The sequence below is a fragment of the Micropterus dolomieu genome, linkage group LG17, assembly GCF_021292245.1.
Source record: "Micropterus dolomieu isolate WLL.071019.BEF.003 ecotype Adirondacks linkage group LG17, ASM2129224v1, whole genome shotgun sequence".
Taxonomy (NCBI): domain Eukaryota; kingdom Metazoa; phylum Chordata; class Actinopteri; order Centrarchiformes; family Centrarchidae; genus Micropterus; species Micropterus dolomieu.
In genome coordinates, this window is record NC_060166.1 from 23748946 (window position 1) to 23773606 (window position 24661).

General features: G+C 40.6%; 1 protein-coding gene across 1 annotated transcript; it reads right to left on the reverse strand.

Annotated features, from left to right (window-relative positions):
- Positions 1-325: 325 nt before the first annotated feature.
- On the reverse strand, positions 326-16200 carry egln2 (egl-9 family hypoxia-inducible factor 2). The gene is made up of 6 exons (XM_046073007.1): positions 15942-16200; positions 13883-15358; positions 5440-5559; positions 5041-5177; positions 2788-2855; positions 326-2654 (listed from the first exon to the last, which is right to left on the reverse strand). Exons 2-6 carry the CDS (start codon positions 15125-15127, stop codon positions 2602-2604), a joined length of 1623 nt encoding a protein of 540 aa, XP_045928963.1. The 5' UTR covers positions 15128-15358; positions 15942-16200; the 3' UTR covers positions 326-2601.
- Positions 16201-24661: the final 8461 nt, after the last annotated feature.

Genomic DNA, 24661 nt, shown 5'->3' on the forward strand with positions numbered 1-24661 from the left:
AGTGGTTCTTCAATGTACCATTTCACTCTGACCTTGAATCCAACAAAATCCAATTGATTTGGAAAATGATAGCATACTTCATCATTTATAATTACGTATTTCAATGTCTTTGTATTGCTTTTTAACAACTTCCCAATCAGACTGGAGGAATCAAAAACACAGAAAGGGAAGCAATGAATGTCTAATCCAGCAGCAGAGGATAGGAAGCATCTCTCTCACAAGCTTTCTTTTACTGTGATTTATATACTAAAGCAAACACTGATTAGCAAAAGACAAAACCAAAGTAGCAGCTTTTATAAACCCTTCTTCAATCAGGCACTCAGTCTGATAGTTTGACTTTAATCATTTACTCTGTAATGCAGAGCAAGCAAGCTCTTAGTTACCATTTACATTGTGAGTCAGAAGGGCAAATTTAACTTTCTCTGTTTCCAGATACTGCGGAGTTGTTTTAACCTTGAAAAATAGGTTTCAACATCTGTTTTCAACATCATGGATATGTACTATACATAGCGTACTATACAGTATGTACATTTTCAAGGCATTTAAAGAACAGTTCACGTCATTAAGCCAGAACAAAAAATCCTCTTTTATGCCAGTATTTGATCATTATGTTTAACATGCCTCCCTGTGTCCTGCACCATTTGTCACACAAAGCACAAAGGTTATTTATAACCATAAAAGTGGTCACTCTTCACTGCACAGCACTACTCAGGTAAAAAAAAAAACTTGGTGCTTTCATTTGTTTTTGCTTTTTGTCTCTTAAATCAGATCTTAATTACACAAGAGCGTGGGTGTACTTTCCTTCAGAGTAAGACTAAAAAATTATCTCATTTGTGGTTGATACAGGGCTAGCAATGTTTATTTTAGCCTAATGTCACATCCAAATTGACGACACACTTGGTTTCTGATATTCACAGTATTTCCTGCAATTAGTTACTGTATTTTGATGTAGCAAGTGATTGATAGTATTTCATTTTGAAAATACTCCTGGTGCTGCTCTCTTGGTCTCATCTCCCAAGCTCAATAAAACTGGGAATCAGTTAAGGTTTTTCCCAGCAAATTGATTAAAAATTATTATGTTTGTGTACAAAAACAGACAGGTTTTAATTAAATACGCCAAAATAAAAAATAACAATAGGCAAACAATTTCCATTTGTTGTCACTGTTTTAGTTTCTATTGCATTTGAATGACCATATTATCCACAGCATAAAAGGCATTAGTCTACATGTTTAGTTGTATTTTTTTTCTATCATTCACATATGGCATGTCAAGCAATAAAGTGCTAATTAAAATAACCTTCTCTTTAACCAATCTTAAATACACCGAGACAATGTCTGCAACCCTCACTGAGACAGTGGAAATTGTCACATCCATGTGCAAGTACTCAATCCCACACATGAGCAGGCAGTAGTTTGACCCTGCAGTCCCCATACAGTGTGTGCCTAACGCTGTGCTTTATACTGTTAATGGTCTTAAGTGGACAGGTGTGTGTGTTTGTTTGGCCAGATGGTTTCTCTGACAGTGTATACACTGGTGATACATACTGTTTCTATCTTCAAGATAGATATGCATACAGGTTAATGAGCAAGTGAACACACATGCACGCACGCATTCCAATACGAAAAACACACTGATTCATCGAACCCTGTTTTGACCCCATTAACTGGACATCTTGCCTCAAGTGTGAGCTGTGTATTTCAGTCATACAAAGAGCAGTACACATCATAATACACATAAAATCATCCAGCATGGACATTTAATTGTCACACTAACATTTTGAGGCTGTTGCAAAAGGTGTTTTTGTCTTGGCCAGAAAATTAAAAAATAACATTCCTGGAATACTTCCTGAACTCTACTTAGTGTGCTATATTGAACACCCCTGTAATGTTTAGATTTAGTGCTTGAGCCAAGACTGACTGACTGACTGAGTGCCATTTGGCAACTTTCCACTGTATCATGCCCAACAACAGCTTGATGCCTTGTCTAAGGCTATTTCCTTTCTGTGCCTCAGTCTTTACACTGACCACATGTATATACGTGCCCACATCATGAGACAAGGGGAAATAAGGAATTTCAGGGATGACGCCACTTTTTTCTACTGTGCACCATTTCCCCACTGTGTGTCTACTGATTCATCATGTATACTCCTTATGTTTGAAATGAAAATTAGAGAGCAGGGTAAAACTAAGATTTCTCAATACATCACAATTTCACTGATAACTGAACAGGCAAAACTGCAACAAAATAAAATTAAGGAGACCATTTTCTTCAGTTTGCTGTGTACACACGATTCAGCGAGACGTCAAAGTTACTCTCTTCTTTTGCCATGACGTGTAATTGGGATCTCACCTCTGCCACGCGATCCAGTCCGTTGTGCTCTACATCTACAATGTCTTTTGATCAGCGGCCCAATCACATGGCAGGAAAACATTACATCACAGCCCATGATGTGAATCTGACAGCTGACACTGTAAAAGTGGCACGGAGCTGCAACGATGAGTGACAGTTTAATGGTGTCTCCTTTTATGATCATGACGTCCATTAGCAGTTCAGGAAGGCACATAATGCATTTGGAGTGCTCTCCAGTGATTAGATGAGATTTATGTCCTACTGTTTTGAGTGACAGGCACTTGAACACCTTTCTGTCCTGTTGCTATGGACACAAGCAATAGAGAAACAGGATGTTAGTCACATACAATATTAATTTGCGCCAAATATAAACAGAGGTGATGCAGTGCATAGACAAGCTAGGAAAGAAACCCAAACTGACTTTGAATGGCACTTACCCAATCTATACTTCTCTTTAGCCTCAGCTCTCTCTTTGGCATCAAAGTACCAGACTGTGATGGCATAGCTGTAAGACACAAGAAGGACAAAGAGATCTTAATGACATGATACACTAAAAAACAGCTAATTTATATAAGTCAAAATTGCCATGTCCATGAAATAAAGTAATAACGAAATAAAGTCCCTGAAATGTCCTAAAATGGTATTTGTTATTTCCATTTCAGCTTGGTCAAACAGTTCTGAGTCATATAGTCACAGACTGTAAGCTATAAATGCCAAATTGCCCTGAAACAAATCTGATCAAAAGGGCTTTGACAGCTAGAGACAACAGATTACAGATTACAGATTACGTATGATATGTCTTATTATGTGAACAACCGACTGTCCTGGGTAGCAGATGTCCATGGCAACAGAGGGTTAATTTCTCCAGTTTGTATTCTCTCCTGTGGGGCCATGTTGTTTATTCCTGTCTCTCATGTCTCTGCCTCTCCAGCACGAGTCCTGCAATCGAACCTTCCTCCCCTCTCCCTCCCACCGACCCCCTCAGGAAACACATACTTCCTGTCTCCGGCTCCACCTCGCACCCCAGCAGTCAGATGGAGAGGAGAGGAGAAGAAATGCAGGACTGAAACAATATGTGTTGTGTGCTCCCGGTGGATTCAACTATTTGGTGCTACGATGTGAATAAAAGTATGTGCAAGTGCTTCCATTAGGGATGGGTATCGCTACTCGACTCCTTTATGGTATAGACCAAAACAGCCCAAGAAGAAGAATCGAAACGTCTCCAGTCAAACCAGTACACTGATACCTAGGCCTACGTTTTGTAACCAGATCGCGGCAAAAAATAATTATTTGTATGGTTTTGCTTGCAGCCAAATACACAAGCAACACACAGAAAGAAAGAGAAGAGCATGCCTTTTTTTTCTCCTTATGTGCCTGCATCATACACTGTATAAAAAAAAGGCCTGCACGCGCCGAGTCCATGTGTGATTTTAACAGCCGCTCACCTTTGGCTGCGGTCTCAGGCATGTTCGTCACTGTTGCAAGTTTATCAACACAAGCTTGGCTTTCCCTTTGTTTCATCTTCTGGTATCATTTAACATTTCTCTGTACAGTTTTGTTTGCTATTCAAATCACTTGTCACTGATCAATTGCTGCATTCCATCACATCAATTAAACGCTTTTGTAGCACAGTAGTGATCAGCTGATTTAACTCAAGGAGCCTTGAGGTGTAGTTGGTTTGATTGGCTGGGCGTGCAGCCTCTCTTTTTCTTTGTGAGTCTTTAGTGTAGTTAAGTGACTAATTTAAATAGAGTCCTTACTCATTTTATAGGTTACTTGTTACTGTCATTTTTAGAGGAGGTTTGCGACTCATCAATAAAGGAAAAAGCACTCGCGGAGATCTTTCAATTCAGTTTATTGATCGAAAGTTAACAAAAAATTTTTCATTACTTTCAACACACAAAAAATTATCTTAAATTAGGATGAGTAGTGATCTGATACAATTTCCCAATACTTTTATGTAACAGTTATTTGAAACAAGAAAAAAAATAATTAACCTTGCTGTTCCATAACAACAATAAAAATAATAATAGGTTACCAATCAACTACTATGGCTTCTACAGGATGCATTATATGCAAGGTATCGAATCAAGTACTGTGTTGGTATCGGTATCACTTTAAGGGTAATGGTTTTGGTACTGGTATTGTAAAGTTTTAAACGATACCCAACCCTAGCTTCCATAAGTCTGTTTATGTACAAAGTGGGTCCTTCTCACATGAGCATAAAGGACACTTCAACAAATGTGGATCCCAGATTCTGTCTTCATTAGAAAATAAGCATCGCTCATAAAAGTCTTGACTTCAGGAGAGCAGGAAAGAGGAAATTGAATAGTCAAGACTCCATGTTAAAACACAAATAGATCCCTCTCTTTATGTGCGTTTTTGCGCGCACATTGTGTGCGTGCTTTCTGCTATTTAACCTGCTGGGCTTGTTTATTAAAATGTATAATAAATCCACTTTTGTTTTCTGTGCAAACCGTTAAATAATTCATAAACTCATTTGAAGTTTATTTACATTATAATTAACATGTTGTTAATTCTAATATTAAAGTATAATATGGACTAAAATATGCTGGATATAAACAAGTGCAACACTGAAAGTGTGCCCTGTCTCTTCCCATACAATATAAAATCATGACATGACTTTATGAGTTTTTGTGCGCGTGTACTGTTCCCTCAACATTACTAACCGAGTGGCGTAGGCTGGCTTGACTTCGTGTGGGTTCCTGCGGTCAGACCAGAAGATGAGCAGCCGGTCAAACAGAGGTTCGATGTTGGCTACCACATTTTTGCCTTCAGGGTAGATCTGCAGCAACCCACCTTGTGTCTGCAAACAGGCACACACAAAGCACACAACATAGTCACACAAGTTACTTGATTTAAAATTTGGTCTATCACTCACACATAAAGGCCGTAGAGGTCAAGTGTCATTATACCAGATGCATATTTTTTTGCGTGTTTTTTTGTTGTTGACTGCACTGGACGTACATCATTTCTGTGATGATCCTCATTTACTTTGACATGTACATGATGTGTTTTTAAAAAATGCATTTGCTTTAATTTAACTACTATTGGTCTTGTAAATGTACCTTGGCATCCCAGTTCTTGTTGAGATAGTAGATACACGTGATGCAACGTCCATCACCATTAGGGTTGTCAACATGGCGGACGTACCCTGCCCCGTTACCTGGGTAACAGGCAACCATTGCCTAATAATAAAAGAAATGGGATTGTTAGTTGTGCAACAAAAAAAACAAAAAAAAAACACATAAAATAAATATAAAAACAGCAGCATCAGGGCAAAAACTGTTGTAGCTGTTGAAGCACATATGCGGGTTGAAATACCAGTGACTTAAGGTGTTAATCCTCTTTTTCAGATAAACTAGCAAGCGAGCTACAGGTAACCAGAAATTTCAGCCAACTCAAGGAAGATGCAAAAGACATCTTCTGTGACTGTCTGCTCTACCTCCGCTTTCCCACTGCTCCACAGGAAACCGTTTTCCAGGTGGACTGTTTGCATACTTAATATAACTTTCCATGATGTCACACACAGTCACGAGAGGGAGAACGGGCAGAGAAATGTGTCAAGAGTTCAGCAGTTGTTCCCAGCTACAAAACGATCTGCAGATAGAGCATCCACGTTCAAACAATGGTCTCGCGCTGGTATTTCCCCTGCTTGACGTCTATGTGTTGGAGGCTGTGAAGCAGGAGAGCGCTGCTTTCTCTGGGGAGTCCGAGGGAAACCAAGACCTGCGTGAGAGCTCTTCAGTCAATGCGCATTCCAGACCACAACAGCTACAGGGCCACGTGACTTTATATGTACTGCACCAGGTAGAAAATGAGCTGAGCCTGTGTCACATATCAGTCTGAATCAAAGAAACATTCTCATGCTTCAGGCTGGAGTTGTGTAAATAGCTTCCAAACTGTCTCCACTGGCTGTGACAAGCGTACAGTCTTTACAGCTGATTCACATACTGACTGAGATCAGCCTATGCTGGCAGAGACAAACTGCAGACGATGATAGTTGGCTGAGTGTAGAGTAATAACTTCTCCACTATCTCTCCAGGCTGACTATAAAGGAAGATACTGTCATTGTCTTGACTTATTTTGTTCTGAATGGAAAGCCAAAGTTCCACTGCATCACTTCAGCTCAGTTCTGGGACTCCATTGTTCATGACTAACAAGTTCTGCACTGCTGCAGTATCGATTTAACTTGCCCGACGCTATGATTTAAGCTCTCATATTACAGTGTGAGAGGAGGAAATTAAATAGCACTTGCATAGATTTCTAAGACAAACACACCTGTGCTTGTGTTGTTTGTGAATGTCAAACAAAAATGACGGTGCGTTCTGTGTTGGAGAGTTTTGGCTAGCAAGCAAGCTGCTCTCCTCATTCACAGCCAAGTGAGTTTGGTTGCGGCGTCTATGACTCTGTTCAGCCGCCACTGTCTGCTCTCATTACTGACCAACACTCGCAGTCAGAGCTCATTAACCTCCTGACATTTTACTCAGGGGCTCCAACTGACAACCAGCCCAGCTGCATCAAAAGGAACAAATCAAATGTACACAAAGAAAAGAAAATGACTGTATATGGACATATGTACATGTGACATAATGATGTGATTAGAGTAATTAGAACTTGTCACATTGTGAGTGACCAGTTTTATGAACAGCTGATACTGCCTTCATAGGGATCAATTACCTTTTGTGGAGACAGGAACTTGTTTTGACAATTTAAAGTTAAAAAAGTTCCTTATGTGTATTATAAGTATATATAAGTATAAGTGTATTATTTTAACTACTGTATTACAAAACATCAATACTAAGGGTTAAATGGTTTTATTGTCATGGTAACACTGTATCAGAGTTAGTTTTCTAGTGGAGGCTTTGTTATCATCTGACTTGAATATTAAGAATGACCAACTGCTTAAAATCATTTATGAAATTTAATGAAGACATAATGTATTCAAGGATGGATTTTCTCTATACACATCTAACGATGAGTGATTATATTTGGGTGTGCGTGTGTTCAAGGAAGTGTGTTTTCCCAGAAAAGTGCTTTTTTCAAACTGGTAACAGTCGCAATAACTGTAATTAACCACAATTAACATGTAATATGCCACAACAGACAGCTCAGCCCTAGCCTGCAGCATAAACACATCACATACACAAACACACACACACACAATGCCTACATCTATGCTTACACAAGACAGGCATATCATTTAGGAGGAGGGTTATGTTATTCATTTGAAACCAGGCATCAAAAAAATAGATGGGAATTCATTATACATCGCTTTTTAAACCAGTTTCACATGCATCAACATGGTTTCAGTCTCCTTCTGTCAGCAGCTTTCATACACAAACACACACAAAACGTTCAGTCACATAGCGTGACACAGCATGTCTCAATCCTATCTGTCGCTTCTGTCCTGCTCGCTCCCTTCATCTCTACAGAGATCTGTGCCCACTGTAAGTTAAAGTCTAATTGGCACCAACCACTTGTCTGCCAGGCACCAGCACTAATGGCCTAATGGCATCACTGGGTAGATACTGCTGTCAAGGTGATGGGCCGGGCAGCAAGAACGTGCTGTTCTGGACAAGAACAAAAATAAACTCTAATGCTACATGCATATTATGATAAGAGGAATGAATGGTGGAGACAGTGGTCTGGAGCCTGAACAAATACCTCCATTGCTGCTTGTAAAGGAGGAAAGAGTGAGGGGAAGAACATATGTATGTATGTATGTGAGGAGGGTAGTAGGAGTTAAAATGACGATTTGAAAACACTGAAAAGAATTTGGAAACAGTATCTAGTACCTAGAAGTAGATGTTGAAGCATAAAATTGTCTCTTATTTGAATCTTTATATTATTCAAAACGACTGTAATAGAGTTATAAGATGTTTAAAAGGTATTACATTAAAAAGCCCTGTTATAAACAAAAGGTAGTGTGGTCTTTTGCTGGGCTGAGCCCCAGGTTTGTTAGGGCTGTGCTCAGCTTTAAAAAGAACCTACAGATGGCAAAATAGTCAAGACGCACGCTCAGGTGAGCTAAACTGGTTCTATTTGTGGGTCACTAGATAAAGGGTCAGACAATCTAGGGACAAGATAAATAGATTTTTAATAAATCTGACTTTTTCTCTCGATACCAATTCCAACACCTCAATTTAGTGTCCTTTTTCAAATATAAAAATATCTCTAATCTTATTTTTATGTAAGGTAACATGAAGCTAGTCGGCAGGTCACCATGACTTAATTAATATAATTGATAGCGGAAACAATCAATTTGTAATGTTGAAAAAAACAATATTTAATGTAGATCACATGTGCTGCCTCTGATGTGTGTTACTCTTGCGGGTGTGATAAGCAGAGAAGAGAATACTCTTAATGTATGAAATGCAAATACAGAAAGAAAGAAGAGCGGTGAAGGATGTGCAGATCATAAAATATAGTTACAATACTAACCACCATAAGTAGCCTACATTCTCTTCTACCTGGCCCCTGACGTCAGACTTGATTCCTCAAGCTCCTCCCCATTTTACAGTGGAACAGCCCTGATAGCTTGACACACTTACTGTCAAGCAGCCCCGCCATCTTGCTCAATTTCAACAGCTGACTACTCACAAGGAGCCATGGTGACACGGGATACGATACAGGATCAGCTATTATTAATATTTGCTACAAGATTGGATTTGGGAAAGGTGAAGGCGATTCAAGTCTGGATGAATTAAACGGAATTTTGATGAACTGCATTGTCATCCCAGCTTTTATTTGTGCTGTCCTTCCTGGCTCATACCACAGCCCACTATTCAGCTAGACTCAGACTATGAAGGTCAGAGGTCAGACTATGAATCTGTAATAGTTTATATGTAATAGGATATATTATCCAACCCTTTGATTCAAGTGAATGGCACTCTCACATTTAGCATCACCTAACACTTTCTAATGTACCCAGGCTCTTAAGAAATTTATGGATTTACTAAAATATAAAACACAACGCAGGACAGGTTTAAACTTACAGAAAAAAATTATCTGATGTAGTGTAAAAGCGGTGGTGGTCGAAAAGACTAGAAAGGCGCTATACAAGTACGGAGCATTTACATTCACATTTGTGTGTGTGTGTGTGTGTGTGTGTGTGTGTGTGTGTGTGTGTGTGTGTGTGTGTGTGTGTTTCTCCAATGTCCATAGGTTGGTAGTGCATGGTACATGAAGTAAAGGCTATAGTGCTTCATATTTGGAGCTGGCGCTATCCATACCTTTAATAATGAATAGGCTAGATGGTAGAATAAGAAACATGATCAAACATTCACGAGTTTCGGGTATTTTCTATGTGAACAGAAAACAAAAGAATGCTCAGCTCTTATGAGTCAATCCTGCTATGGCCCCAACAGCACTCATTATGCATGAGTCACGATGAAGTTAAGATGGAGAAACGCAGTGTATATTTGTGAGTTTCTGTGGGTGTAAATGTGAGCATGTATGCATTTTAGATGAATTAAAATGTATGCCTTAATATGTTTTTGACCTATACCAACAACAAAAACACAAAGGAAAAAAAATACAACGTTAAAACAAACATGAGGTAACAAGGACCATACTTTACACTAATTCTAACCATGTTCCAGTATGATGTGCACTGTAGGGCTACAACTAACAATTATTACTAACAATTATATAGAAAACAGTTAAAAATGTCCATTGTAATTCCCCAGAGTCCAAGGTAAATGTTTGTTTAACCTGACCTGCAGTCCAAAGCCCACAGACTCACAACGAGATAAAGCAAAATAAAAACTAAAAAGACTAAATTCATATCTGTAAATGCATTGTGTGTGTTAGCGTATGATATCTAGCTCCTGCCTGCATGGTGGCACCGCTGAGATCTAGGAGGGGCATCTGAGAACTGGCCGCTACAGTAGACAATCTCATTGTGCCGAAGCTTCTGCAGCATCACCCCTTCTCAACACTATCCTCCCACTCCTTACACTCTCACTTCCAGTCTATCCCCTCCCCCTTCGTGTGTCTTGTTCCCTGCGCTGAGCTGTTTCTCTGGTCTCCATAATACAAGACTTTCCCACCTTCACCCTCCACTGTATTAACTGAATAACCATTCCAATGTTAACCCTGTAATCCTTCCTACTGTATGTCTCAAAGGCAGCAGAACCGGGTTCCTGCTGACTAACAGGAGACAGGGTACAGAGATATTACCCACTGCTGGTGAGGCATTATTTCGGGCATTGCCAGCCCCTCTCGTTCTCTCTCCATTTCTTTCACACACATTGCAGAGCACCACTCTGTATGGGCCTGTTACCAAGGTAACGGCTGGGAAATATTTTGTCCAAGTAGCGAACAACGGGGTTGATAAGACGAAAGAGAAAGGGGGTGACGTAAAGGACGGGGGAAAGAAAAGGGGAGTAGAACAACAGACAAGGAGGAAAGTGGAAAAAAAAGGAACAGGTATAAAATAAATTAGGTTTTGGGGATAACTGTCCCTTTACAAAGAGGAGGAGGTCAGAAAAGACGCAGTGACCTTCTATCTGGATGTACTCCTCACTGATGCTCCTTTTTTCTCTTCCTATAACCTCTCTCTCTCTCTCTCTCTCTCTCTCTCTCTCTCTCTCTCTCTCTCTCTCTCTCTCACCCTATATATTGTTGTATCCAACTCTATGCTGTCTCCAGCACTCCCCTACAGGTACAGTCAGCCAGGACATTTTGTACTGTGCAGCACAGAACTTTTTTTATAATGTGTGAATTAAATAGAATCACTCAGTCATGTCAAATAAGGGAATCTGAACAACTTAACACAACATTACATCCTAATAAGCTTCTGGTGGGCACAGACAGGCTTATAAACATAGAAAACAGTGCAACCTAACACAACTGGCACCCATCAATACAAATGTGGCCACCCCAGAATAAACTCCTCTTGATCTAAAAAACTGTTACCTCCCAGGAGGCCACTTCTATTGACTGTTTTCAAAATGCAATCCAAGTGATACAATTAAAGAAACATGTCTATCAATCAGGGCTGGACATTAAAACGAGAATGATAATTATCACAATACAATTTAACTCAATAACAAGTTAACACATGTTCAACACATTTTTGATTTAATTCATTTGAATCACAAACAAATTAGCACTTCATTTATATATGAAGATATTTATTTGTTGAGGAAAACCTTTTTTATCATAATTGTTTTGAATGTTCCACCTCAGATTTGTTAGGTGATCCACTGTTTGGCAAGTGTCATGTTCTGGCCATTAAGAAGAGTTTAAAACCACAATTAACGGTCTTGTTTCTTAAACTTTCGTTTACTAGCAAAGATCCACCTTTAAACTTGAAAGAAATGATGATTTGACATTTATCGTGATAATTATCAATATCAAATGATATGAAATGTTTTATCGTGATAACATTTTTGGCCATATTGCCCAGCCCTACTATTAATACATTTTATATTGTCATTAATTTATGCGTGGTTCAATAGCGTATGTTTTTTTGTATGAAGCTGCCAGGTGAATTGAGGTGACAGCTATGATGTGTTGTTGATTTCAAGGAAACTGCAGCTCAGAGTGTCAACAGATAAAGAGGGGTTTTATATCTTTGTGACACTTTGTTTGTGCACACAGAATGCAACTCGTGCATTAGGCAGAAATTCATTATATTTTGCACTTTAAACTGCATTCCATTGTCAAGTTCACTTTACTGTTCTGATACCACTAAGTCACAGACTAGGCACTCTGACCTGAAAGCAGCTCTGCCAGCTCATGTATAAAAGAGCAAAAGGCAGCTGATGTGAGGCATGCCCAACCAGTTCCTGTTTAGACACTACCTCTAGCTAAATAAAGTAAATGACGAGACATGCACAGATGGCAAGGTGCTACGTGTGGTGGTGCACGGATGGGATGAACGAGGTTGTGGTGCAAAGACATTGGGAAGAGAAGGGAAAAATAATGTCGATGATTAATGCAATCATGGAGATGGGTACAAAGGCAGATACAACCCACACATCACTACTGATAGGGCAAATTCAAGCATTTGTTAATTTAGTAATATAATGCCACAAAAATGCATGTATATTTCTGAACATTTACTCAACACTCTCATTGATAGCTCTGTTGATTAAGACTGCAAAGTTAACCTGGGCTTGCCAGCTTGCAGGCAACAGCTTTCACCTAATTTCCCCTTTGGGAGCGGGAATGTTGTGTTTACTCAATATTAGATCAGACACGGTATTTACCGAGAACCCTCCTGCATTTACTTTCCGCATGGGACATAACAGCCTGGAACAGTTTAACCCGTGTGTAAAAACTGACCTCTTCTGACAGTAAATCATAAAAATACCAGTATTTTTCCAACTGTCACTTTTTTCTTTCTTTTGGATATGTGCATTTTAGAAAATAGCTCCAATTAACATTTATAAAGACCTGATACAGACAAATGTTTCAAAACACACAATCTGCATTGTCTGGATCTGTTATTCTGTAAATCTTGACTGAACAGGGAGGCTGCTAAAACTCTGAGAACATGAACAGTCTAAACTGACAATGACAGACAGGGGGAAATACTGACAATCAGGTTACTTAATCTGAGTGATCTTCACTCTATTGCACTGTTGTTCCAATGCTACAGGGGAAAACATCAGCGAAGACTGATGAAATAGTAGATTTACTATGAGGTATAAACCAGACTTAAGTCAGAACGAGCCACCAACATTACCTTGATAAAATAACCCAGAACTGCCTCACTACAGGGGCAGGGTGTGTGTGTGTGTGGGGGGGGGGTTCTTTGTTCTTTACACAGTGCACAATGTCCATGGCTGTGTGCAGGACAGAGAAAACGGCAACTGTGGAATATGACGAAAAGGAATTAAAGTAGTTATAGGCTATTTCCTATAATTCTTTAGTGTTTATCTTTAGTGGTGTGCTCGGGTAATGGTTGTGCAAGGCATTTGAAAAATATCAATGGAGAGGAGAAACTGAGGCATGCAGTGCAGTCACGGTAAAATGAAGAGCAAACAAGTGGCTCACGAGGCATGAGATATGACATAAAGGAAAGAAACAAACAAAACTCTCCTGCCAAGTGGTGATAGAAAACGTTGTCATCAAAGGCAGGAGAGATAATGATACAACAGATACAGCCACAGAAAGTTTTTTTCTTCTCCTGGGTACCACTGGCATGAAGGCTGAGACAGGGGCAAACTTAGGCAGGCCTCAACCCAGGCACAGGGCCAGTTTAGGAGGATGGCTCAGCCCGCAGCCCCCCTTATCAAGCTCTCATGTGCCAGAAACACAGCGGGGCTCATCCTGACATCCTACCTGAGGCTCAGCTCACTCTCCCACTGTGGTGTGAGTGTGAGCGTGTGTTTGTTTGCCTGCCTGCATGCATGTCTGAGAGGCAACGATAGAGCACAGCAGAGATGACACAACCACTTGCTTTAAATATAATGATGTCATCAGATTTTTTTTTTTGAAGGATCTGGTTTCTCACACCCCTGACCCCACCTGTCCCCACCCTGTTCCTCCTCTCACCTTAGTGCGTCCATTGATGACACAGTTCCCCAGCTGTCCATTGGCAGCGCTGTACATGACGGCCTCATCAATGTGAGCCATCAGCACCCCGATGCTCTCGCACCCAGGTTCTCCTCCCTCCACCCAGGCGATCTGGTCGCCCCGGATGCTCCGTGAGGGAATGCTCTTCTGGCTCACCAGCTGCCCGCCACGAAATTTCCCGCTGCGGTTTAGGACCTCCACCTCCTGCAGCACCCTGTCGCCCAGCTGAGAGCCCAGGAAGGTATCCTTCACACAGATGCCATAGTATTTCATGCAGGGGACGATGTACTGCTGGGCTATGCGCTCTGCTGACCAGCCAGACCCTGCAGAAGGCTGTGGAGTTGGTGTGCACTTACCCTCAAGGGGGGAGTTCTGGCTGGGGGAAACTGGCGGGCCTAGGGATGCCACCTTATATCCGTTGTGCTGGTTGGTCTGAGGGGCAGGAGGGGTGAAGGGAGATTGGGGAGTGACACAGTGCACATGATTGTTTGTCATTTGGTTGTTATTGAAACTGTGGCTGCAGTTGACTGTGACCGGAGCGACAGCTCGGGCCACTCTGGAGGCCTCTGAAGATTTGTGAGCAACACTTCCATCTGCCAACCTTCTCCGCTTAAAGTCTGAGTCTCCAGAAGCAAAACCCGAGTCCACAGAACTCTCTAAACCGGGTGACCCTATTATGAGGCCATTAAGAGTTCCTGACCCAATGTCCCGGTTCTTCCCATCTCTCCGTTTCTGTTGTTGTACCTGTCTGGCCTTCAGGTCACCATTGATCCTCCTCATCACTAAAGGGCATTTCTCATGAGCTGTCTCATGAGCTGTCCTGTTCTTCTCCACCAAACAGGCTCTGCTGGTGAGGGGGTATTTAGCGCCGTCAGTCACCACCGCCACCCCCTTCAGTGGGGCCGGGTGACCGTTTGGTGTGTGAGCCAAAACGCCCGCGTGGCTCCCCTCCACCGTGGCAGACGGAGACACCACGCCGCCGTTGTAGAGAGGCACGCCGGTTTTGGACTGCTTCGTCGGGGTTGTGATTGCGGGGGAGTCGGTCTGAGAGGCCAGACCCGCAAGTAACTCCGCGGCCGTTGGACTCCCGACCGGCACCGTGTAAAAGCCGTTAAGCCCCATGTCCGCTCGGCAAGTGTGTTGAACCTCAGCCGCTCCAGAGACGAGCTGCTGTCCGCGGGAAGAGCTTGGGTTTAAAAGGTCCGTGTGTCCCAAGCTCTCCATTTCATCTCGTCATCTGCTGGATGCGCACGTAGCTCACGTCCACTCTTCATTTTCTAGCTGAGCCACTGCTTTCTCTGATGCAGAGGATCTTTGCCACAGCCACTACAAGTTTCATATCCAGGTCCTCTTCTAGGCTACTTGCTTTCATTTCAACCGTTGCTCTCATTTAATGCTCTCAAGCTGCACATTTGTTTGCATCCGTCTTATAAACATTTTGGCTGTGTAGGATAGCTGTGGAGAGTAAAACGATACACTTTAGGCCTATTAATAGCACAGTACAGACCACTTGTCACAGTGAGCTGAAGTAAATAAATCTACAGTATTTAGGCTATATGGTGCAACAAACGTCTGAACAGTATTTACATATTTTAAGTGGGAATAAAACAGCGCAAACATTGAACAGGGCAAGTGTGGCCTATATCATCAGACCAACATGAAGTGCACGTCTGTCTACGCTACATTATTTATTGCAGCTAACAGTTCATCCCTTATACTAACAATCAATTACACTTAACTGAGACTGAAATTAGACACTGGCCACCAAATACAACATTTCTGCTGTAAATACAACCTTCGGATAAATATACTACTGCTGTGAAACTCCCATTAAAGGACTTTCGTCTTTATCAGCTATAGATTACAGCAGCCTTGTGATCAGGTCCCTCCTTAAAAAACAAGCATAACATGACACCAGTGTATTGATTTAGATGAAACACATATTTCGGTGTGTAAAATTCATTGAACTCTAAGGTAAAACGTTAAAAAAAAAAAGCAACAAAAACATCCCTCCAGGAGAGCGCAGTCCACTGCTTACCACGGCAGCCTACAGCAATGCAAATCCACAGCGAGCGTACGTGACAGGCTGAGAGTACGCATGTTATTTCCGGGATTGTCTTGCCCGTGTGTGCGTCTGCGTCCCATCCAATTTTGTTGCCGGTTATAAATAATGTCCAGCAGGTGACGGCGGCCAACGCTGGTCCGACACGTTAAACTCAACCGGCGGGACGGAGGGAAATGCTCGGAGCCACACAAGGTCCCCACAATCACCAAAAAAAAGTGCTCTCCGTTGTGTCGGCGAGTGCCCCCACTTTCTGTCTGTCTCCCCCACCCCCCGCTCCTCCTCCTCCTCCTCCCGCAGCCCGCTTTCTTTCCACTCCCTCCTGTCATTTACATGCACACAGGCAATGTGATCACTTGCCACTACAGCCAGCCGTCAGCTGTACTGAGAGAAACCGCATTACAGAAAATAACAATTAAAAAAAGATTACTGCTATTTTGTTCTACCGCGAAAAAAGACTGCAGTAACGCAGGTTCTCATAACGACTTACTCCTATTTGGATTTTCTTATGTAACTTAGCCTACCTATTTATTAACTAATTACATTTAGTAGGCTACTCAAGTAGGTCGCCTACTTGCACTAAGTACAAATTACAGGCAGGCCTACAAAAGCCTACTTTAGGACAGTATTTCTATGGTATGGTACTTTATACTTAGGCTGTATACTTTTTAATAATAATTATAATACATTTTACGTGTAACGCACTTTACATTTGAAGCAAATCTCAAAGTGCTTTACTCCACTACATTTATTTGACAACATCAGTTAGTTACTTTGCAGATTAGCCTTCAGATTACAACATATAAATAACAAGTTATGATTATGATTATTATCAGTGTGAATACCGGAAGTCATCAATATATTCAGCTCAATTAGGACATTATTGCTATCATTACAACTTTTCATAGCTTTCATACTTTCCAAAATATACCATGAATTTTCCGCATTCAATTGAATAGAGGGAATGTTTTTAAACTTTTTCAAGCTTTTCATCTCTTACCTGTACTTTCAGAACTTACTTTTCTAGAAACTGTTCTTCCAGACAACTCCCTTAAAACGTGTAAAGACAATCAGCTTTGTTTAAGGTAAAGTTAAAAATGGGAGTAAATGAGAAAAAACCTTTAAACTCACTCATCTTCAAACTCTTCCCATTCGTTCATACATGTAAAAACTCCAGTCAAATTTTAAAGTGTTCACAAGCCTTGGGACTTTCTCACATTAATTAAACTTTTTCATCGCTTACATACTTTTTATACAATTGCAGTTCAAAATTCAGTTGGCTTAAATGATTATTACTGATGCATTCATGTATAAAGTGCATTTTCTTGTGATAATTGGTCAAAGTGAAGCCACTTGGGTATCATATTTTATAAACTGATCCTATGTTTTGTGTGTAAAATCTTAATCTGTAAAGTAACTAGTAACTAAAGCTGTCAAATGAATGTATTAAATAAAAAGTAAATATTTGTGTATTGGAGTAGAAGTATTAAGTAGCACCAAATGTGAATATTCAAGCAAATTTAAGGTTTTGAATACACAAGTGACACAGTGGCTGAAACAACAATCATGTAAACACTGAATAGGTTTTGTATGAATGCACTAGCCACATGCATGTGCACCCTCATTTTAATATATTCACACTAACACACAAACACACTCTTTCATATTTATACCACATGTCAGTGCAGACACAGTCACTTACAATGGCACATGCATATGCACAAAGTCTGTTTAATCTCTTCTGGTGTGTGTATATATATGTGTGTGTGTGTATGTGTGTGTGTGTCAAGATCAATAGAGGCTGGGGTCTACCACACCAGACAGGACCCCAGGTGCAGACTGTGCAAGGATGCCCCTGAGACAATACAGCACATAACAACAGGGTGAAAGTGCATATATGGAACACCATAACCAGGTAGCTGGCATTGTGTGCAGGAACATCTGCCATGAGTATGGGCTGATAGTCCCAAGGTCGATATGGAAGACTGGACTTCAAGATCCAGACTGACAAACTGGTGTTGGCTAACCAACCAGACATCATGTTGATTGACAAACAACAGAAGAAGGCTACAGTGTTAGATGTAGCAATCCCAAGCGACAGCAACATCAAGAAGAACGAACACGAGAAGCTCGAAAAATACCAAGGGCAGAAAGAGGAGCTAGAAAAGATGTGGAGAGTAAAAGCAACAGTGCTGCCAGTGGTAATCGGAGCACTGGGGGCCATGACCCCCAAACTGGGAGAGAGGCTACAGCAGATTCCAGGTACAACATCAGAAGTCTCTGTTCAGAAGAGTGCAGTCCTAGGAACAGCTAAGATACTACGCAGAACCCTCAAATTCCCAGGCCTCTGGTAGAGGACTTGAGCTTGAGGATGAGACATAGGATGAGAATGAGACATTCCCCCTGTCAACCCCACAAGGAGGTTGACAGGTGGAATTTTTTGTGTGTGTGTGTGTGTGTGTATCTGCTCCTTGTTAAATGAACAAACAAACAAACAAAAAACAAAAAAATATATAAATACATATATAAATAAAATAAAATAAACATATGCAGACAGTTTAGATAATTCTATATTTGGATCTAATTGGAACGTCATTTGAGAATTTTGACTAATAAGATATTTTTATAACCTTCATTCAACAGGCAAAAACTCATTAAGATAAAAATATCTTTTTCAAAAGTGTCCTGGCCAAGACAGACAGCAGCTCAAGACAGCAGACATAAAAACAAATATATATTCTAGATAGAATACAGATATAATTAAATGAATGCCAATACTGCAATAAGTCAAACCTGCTTATTGGTAGAAACAATCTCTACCAGTTTCTATCCTCTCACAACATATATTGCCATAGGATGTCTTTTTTGGAGGACAGTGACAGTTAGTATTAGTATTGGGAGTGAGTGATGTCAGACCTTCGCTGATCTCAGTACTAAACCCTAGGTTTTCTTAACTCTGCTAACATTTGGCATTATTTTGTAGCAAGAGGAAGTGAGGTAATGTGCTGTTATAAAGTCAGGCCTGGGTTTAGGATGCTGGATTAGCGCTTCACCCTGAGGGATTAGGGACAGAGTGTAACAGTGCTTGCTTCCAGTGCAGCCTGTCTCAGCCTATACATGGACCTAGAGAGCAGCCATTTAAATTGCTGGGGGCCACACATCATTAGGTATGCATACAAGTATGCTGCCTATGCAAATGCACATGCAATGGCACGTTAACCAAAATGCATATTGCATATTGATTATACAATCAGGCTTCAGAGCACATAACAGACTATAAACATCGCATCCACAGGCATTTACAGCTTACTTTTAGAATTAGTTTACTGTCAGTAAACTAATTCAACAAATACATACAAGAGATATACCTGCATGACAATGTGCATTACATGCATGCACATTCTTCTGTGTGTAAAAACACAGCGAGTTACTATCAGGTACACTCAAACACAAATTGATTACATGAGATAAAACTAAGCTAATTAATTAGCTTTAGATGTGCTGGTAGGCAGAATTTGTTATCTTTGGACAGAACCAGGCTAGATGTTCCCCCCGTTTCCAGTCTTTGTGCTAAACTAAGCTAACCGGCTGCTGGCTTTAGCTTCATGTTTACTGCACAGACATGAGAGTGGAGTCAATCGTCTCATTTAAATCTCAGCAAGAAAGCAAGTAAGTGTATTTCCCAAAATTGAGCACTCAGCAGTCTCACACTCTTTCTAACATGCATGTTTCTAACATGCAAATCAGGTTTTGGATAGACTGTGTCTGACAGCAGAGTCATTCAACTCAGGTGAACACTTTGTAGTTTGAGATCAAAATATAATTGTAGGTTTAATTGTAGCCTACCATTGAGGGCTGCATATGTGTAGGTGAAAAGATAATTGGTAAAGGTCCTGGTCATAACTAAATGATATAACAGCAAGAGAAATTCCATACAAGGCTGAATTTACAGCTGTAGACACTATAGCAGAACATAATAAATTATTATCAGCCAGTGAAAATTTGTTGAAATGTAACATTTTGAGTAATGGAATAAATGTCAACGTTTATGCACACCGTAAATTCTTCATGACATGTGAATGAGACTTTTGATCCCTTCTAAGTAAAACTCTAAATTGGTGAAGAAATCCCACAGGAAACTAACACTGATTCATCAGGCATGGAAAAGCTGTCACTCTGTATAACATTTGTCTATTTAATTGGGTTTGTGGTTTGTGGGTGGGCGCAACAAATAGGAACAACTATATTTTGCACCAACATGAAGAACACCACATTGTTTGGCTTCAGAGAATAGGGAAGTTGTTTGAGAAATGTTTCATCTGTGTGTTTAGTCATCTCAGCACATCTTCCACATGACTACAACAGGTAACCATAATAAAGTTTGGCTGCAATCACCATGCATTTCTAACAGTGTGTAGATCAAAGCTTGTTTTATTGCCCTTCATTGGTAAAGGAGTTCATCTAAGACCAGCACATCAAGGATGTGCAGACTGTACTGTGGGTTTTATTGTTGCTGATATGAAGGTGTGACACATTTTTATTGCCGTTGACTTGGAAAAGCAGCGTGAGCAGGAGGTTTTGTGTGACTATGGGGCAGCTTTTCCTCTGGAAACAGTTGGCCAAAGGTTGACCCTAATTAAGGAGTGTGCTTAAAGTGGCAACGGAAACTCTTACCACCAATGTTTGCCAGAATGAGTGTATTTTCAAGTCAGGTTTTGCCACTGCCAGGCAACCAGAGCAGTTAGATGTTACTGTAAGAATGATAATTCATTGTTTGGCTTTGGTTGTAGTGGAGAATCTGCACCAAGCACTGCCCTATAGGTAGTGTTTGAATAGCCTACAAAATATTAAATGTCTGGCATAGAACTTAACATTGACTTGATTACAGCAGACATGTGGTGATATAATACACACATACAGGCATACACATGCAAATCATTAGCCCAAGATGTAGCCTCCAACAATGTCATCCACGTGAGAGTTATGATCAGAGAAAACAAGTTGCCTCAAAATAAATCAGGGCTCTTATGTACCAGGAAAGCTGTGCCATAATTAAAGGAAAAAACAAGCTTGGAAACACACACTCGCAACATGAAATAACCCCGACAGCTTCCCATCCTGTATCCTGTAGTGTTGGTATATTATGGTATTTTCCCTCAAAATAACTTACAATACACAGTTTACGTAATAAAACATAATAGGCTACATAAATAACAGTTGGCCTGTATGTTCAAAAAAGGTTTTTAGTTTGTTTTAAATGTGTGTTCTTGTATTCATTTAGTTTCCTGATTTGTTAAGAATTAAGATTTCTCCTTTAATTAATGCCAGTAAATCATTTGTCTGTTGACCAGTTGACACTTGTTTGTCCCAGAGACTGAAAAACAGTGTACTCTTTGCCAAGGTCAGTGCTCCCAACGCAGCTGGCTGGAATCCCCCAGACTATGTAACACAGACTAGTGCAGCTCTGCACGTATACACATCTCCTCCTCCTCCTGCTCTCCTCTATCTGTCTCCCTCTCTCATTCCTCTGTTGTGTTGGCACCACAGGAATCAAGCAGAGAGGATAACAAAGAGTTAACAGACAGTTGAGGCCTTTAAGCACACTTGCTTACTTTGTCTTTAGCTGTGCTGTCTGTTTTTTTTTTAAAGGCTGATACACCTTAAAAGCATTCAACAATTCTGGTGTAAAAGTTCCTTTGTTTATGAAACGGTTATTGTAAAATTCCGTAGCAAAGACCACACTATCAACATATAATTTGATTGATTTATTGATGAAACAAAATGATTGTGTGCAATGCTTGAACTTGCTGCACAGCTTTGCTTTGCTATTGTGTTCTGGGATAGCTCTGGTGGGAAACCCGCCGTAGCACCTGGGCACAACGGACCCCCTTGTGACCCCACGGAGAAGTAGAAGATGAGGAAACAAGGGGGGATATGGGAAAGAGAAGAGGAGATGGATTAGGGGGGTATTTATGGAAATGCCAGGAGTGGCATGATTGAGGTGTGGTTCTGCTGCTCTTGAAATACTGCTTCTCTGTTTCGGCTTGTGTTTGATTCAAGCCTGCACATTTTAGTTATGTTCTATAAGTAGACCATTACGTGTGCCTGTAAGATGACCACTTTTAAAACAGGCAGCAGCACTATCAGCAGGTATAATGGTCAGCTTGTTTGTTAAGAAAAGTGGGGAGAGCGGGATGTGACTGAGAGAGAGCGAGAGAGAGGGATTTGGGTAAAAGGAGGCTGGAAGACAGATCCTGAAAAATGCACAGTGCGCAGAGAGAAAGGCAGCAGGAAGAGGGTTTCTTGAGCAAAACCAAGGAAATGACAGCAGAGGGAGAAGAAAGTGAGTGAGCGAGGATAGAGAGTGACACGGGTTAGTGAAGTGGTATGGCAGGGGAATTTAAGGATCAACTGTGCCACTAGCCTTACTTAAAATAGCTCACAGAGATATAGGGGAATTTTTCTGTCTGCAGTTAAAAGGCCTAAACCGTTTTGTCCATTCTGCACTTTATTAGCGACCATGAAATATAGTTAATCCATGAGAGAGTGGTAAAAAAAATAGTCATCATTAGAGTCGGTATAACCCCAAGGGACACTGATTTAGAATGTGAAACCTGTAATGTTTGTAACCTTTTTAAGATGTATTTCCAACATCTGTTTGTATGTACATTACATTGTGCATTACTGTGCTTTAGTTAGTACCTGCTGTAGTTATTTCAGGTCCTATTTGTAGAAATGAAGCTTAAATTCAATCAAGACTCTTCTTATGCCGCTCATTCACATTTCTCTTAGTCTCTTGTCCAACTTTTTTCTTAATCAGCATCATTTCTTCATTAGACGTTGACTCTTTAAGTAAACCGGATTCAGCCACCTTCTCCATCAGCCAATTATGTTGTTGCTGTCAAACTTTAAATCGGCTCTCCTCTAATGTCAGCCGTCATTTCATTGCAAATCGTCATGACCCCCCTCGACCCCATTCACCTCCAGTACATCACTTCCAGCGCCCAGCACTGAGCTCACCAGGAGCCTGTTCCTCTTCACATCCATCCTTATCTCAGCTATTCTCTTCATCCCATCTCACCCATGAAAGGCTGTTTAGGACACAGGTTGGATCTACACTGGCCAATGCTCACACTAAGCAGTCTCCACCTTCCTTTACAGACACAGGCACTTACACACACACCCACAGAGGCCTTTACTTTATCAGGAAATATACTTCCTGGGAAGCAGCCCGGACCACATCCAGGGAACGTGAGTGTGTGTAAATGTGTGTTACACATCTTATCACCACAATATGATTAAAAAAAATACATTGGACATATTTTTTAAAAAGCACACAAATCAGAGATCATTGGTTATTTTACTGATGCACATTCAGAAAGGACAAAGGCATTTCCTTTTTGAAGTTATAGGCATACATGTCATTTTTAAAAAGGTGGAAGATCCTTGCAGAGAATGACAAGAAACCCTAATCAGTGAAAAGCTTGATAAATCTGATAAATAATTAGTTTAACCTCACATGTATCAGCATTTGGAGAAAAAAATAACCAACGCTTATTTGTTGATATATGTCAACATATTATGTAATTAATGATAATGAATTTGGATAAGTGGAGGTGCTCTGCATACATTTTGGATTCCATGGAAATACTGTATTTTTATTATTCATCTAGTCCTCTCTTCTTCTTGGGTGGCCTAAACATAAGGGAAGCGAGCTTGTGACTGGGAGGTCATTGGTTCCCTGGACCAGCAGGATAAATCCGGGTGGGGGAAAAAAACAGATGCAGTGCTTGGCCCCTAGCCCGAACCGCTCCAGAGGAGCCAGTAGATCAGACTGTGGTTGTACTAAGTAGTTTCCAGTTGTGAATGTGTAACTGTACAAATGTGATCACTAAATAAAGGATAAAAATTATATAAATGTTGTTCATATATTTGTATATATACTGTATGTATAATACATACAATAATTGGTGGAATAATTCCTATTATAAAGATATAAATACAAGCATATGAGTGTGCATCATTGACTGTGAAGTCTCCTTTTCAGAAATATACTGCTGTTGCATACGGAAGATATCACTGAAAAATAATCAGCCTGTTATAAACTGGATTACTGTTATCTGTATGTGTAAGCGCGTGCACGTGTGCATGTGTGTATACAAACATCATTCCCCTATTGTGTTGGGGACAGTAGCGTGAGAGCGACCTGAGGGTCAGCTGCGCATCACATCAAAGATTTGGCTGTCTGTAAAAGACCTCACTGTCAACACACACACAAATACTCCCATCTGAGACCCATGTGCAACTCTCTATGCTCCTCACACTAAACAATCAGGTATGACAGGCGTGGTCTTTCTGGGTCCCAGCAGGCCAAAAAGACAAAAGACCTTCAGGAAGAGGCCGTCCACTCATCCTCACTGAGGATACAGATCTCTCCCGCACAAACACACACACACACACAAACACACACACACATTCACACAGGTTCACTGGGTATGCACAAAGGGTTACAAAGAATTAGCATTAGCAATTATTTTACATGATTTGAGTTGATAAAGTGTGTTCTTTTCTATCTAACTTTATTATTTAACTTGCCGAAACTCATGATAGATATATTCTGTCAAAACCATTCTGCTTTTTTCATGCTCCAATAACAAGAATCTGATTTTACATCCACAGCTGGATATTGCTGAAGC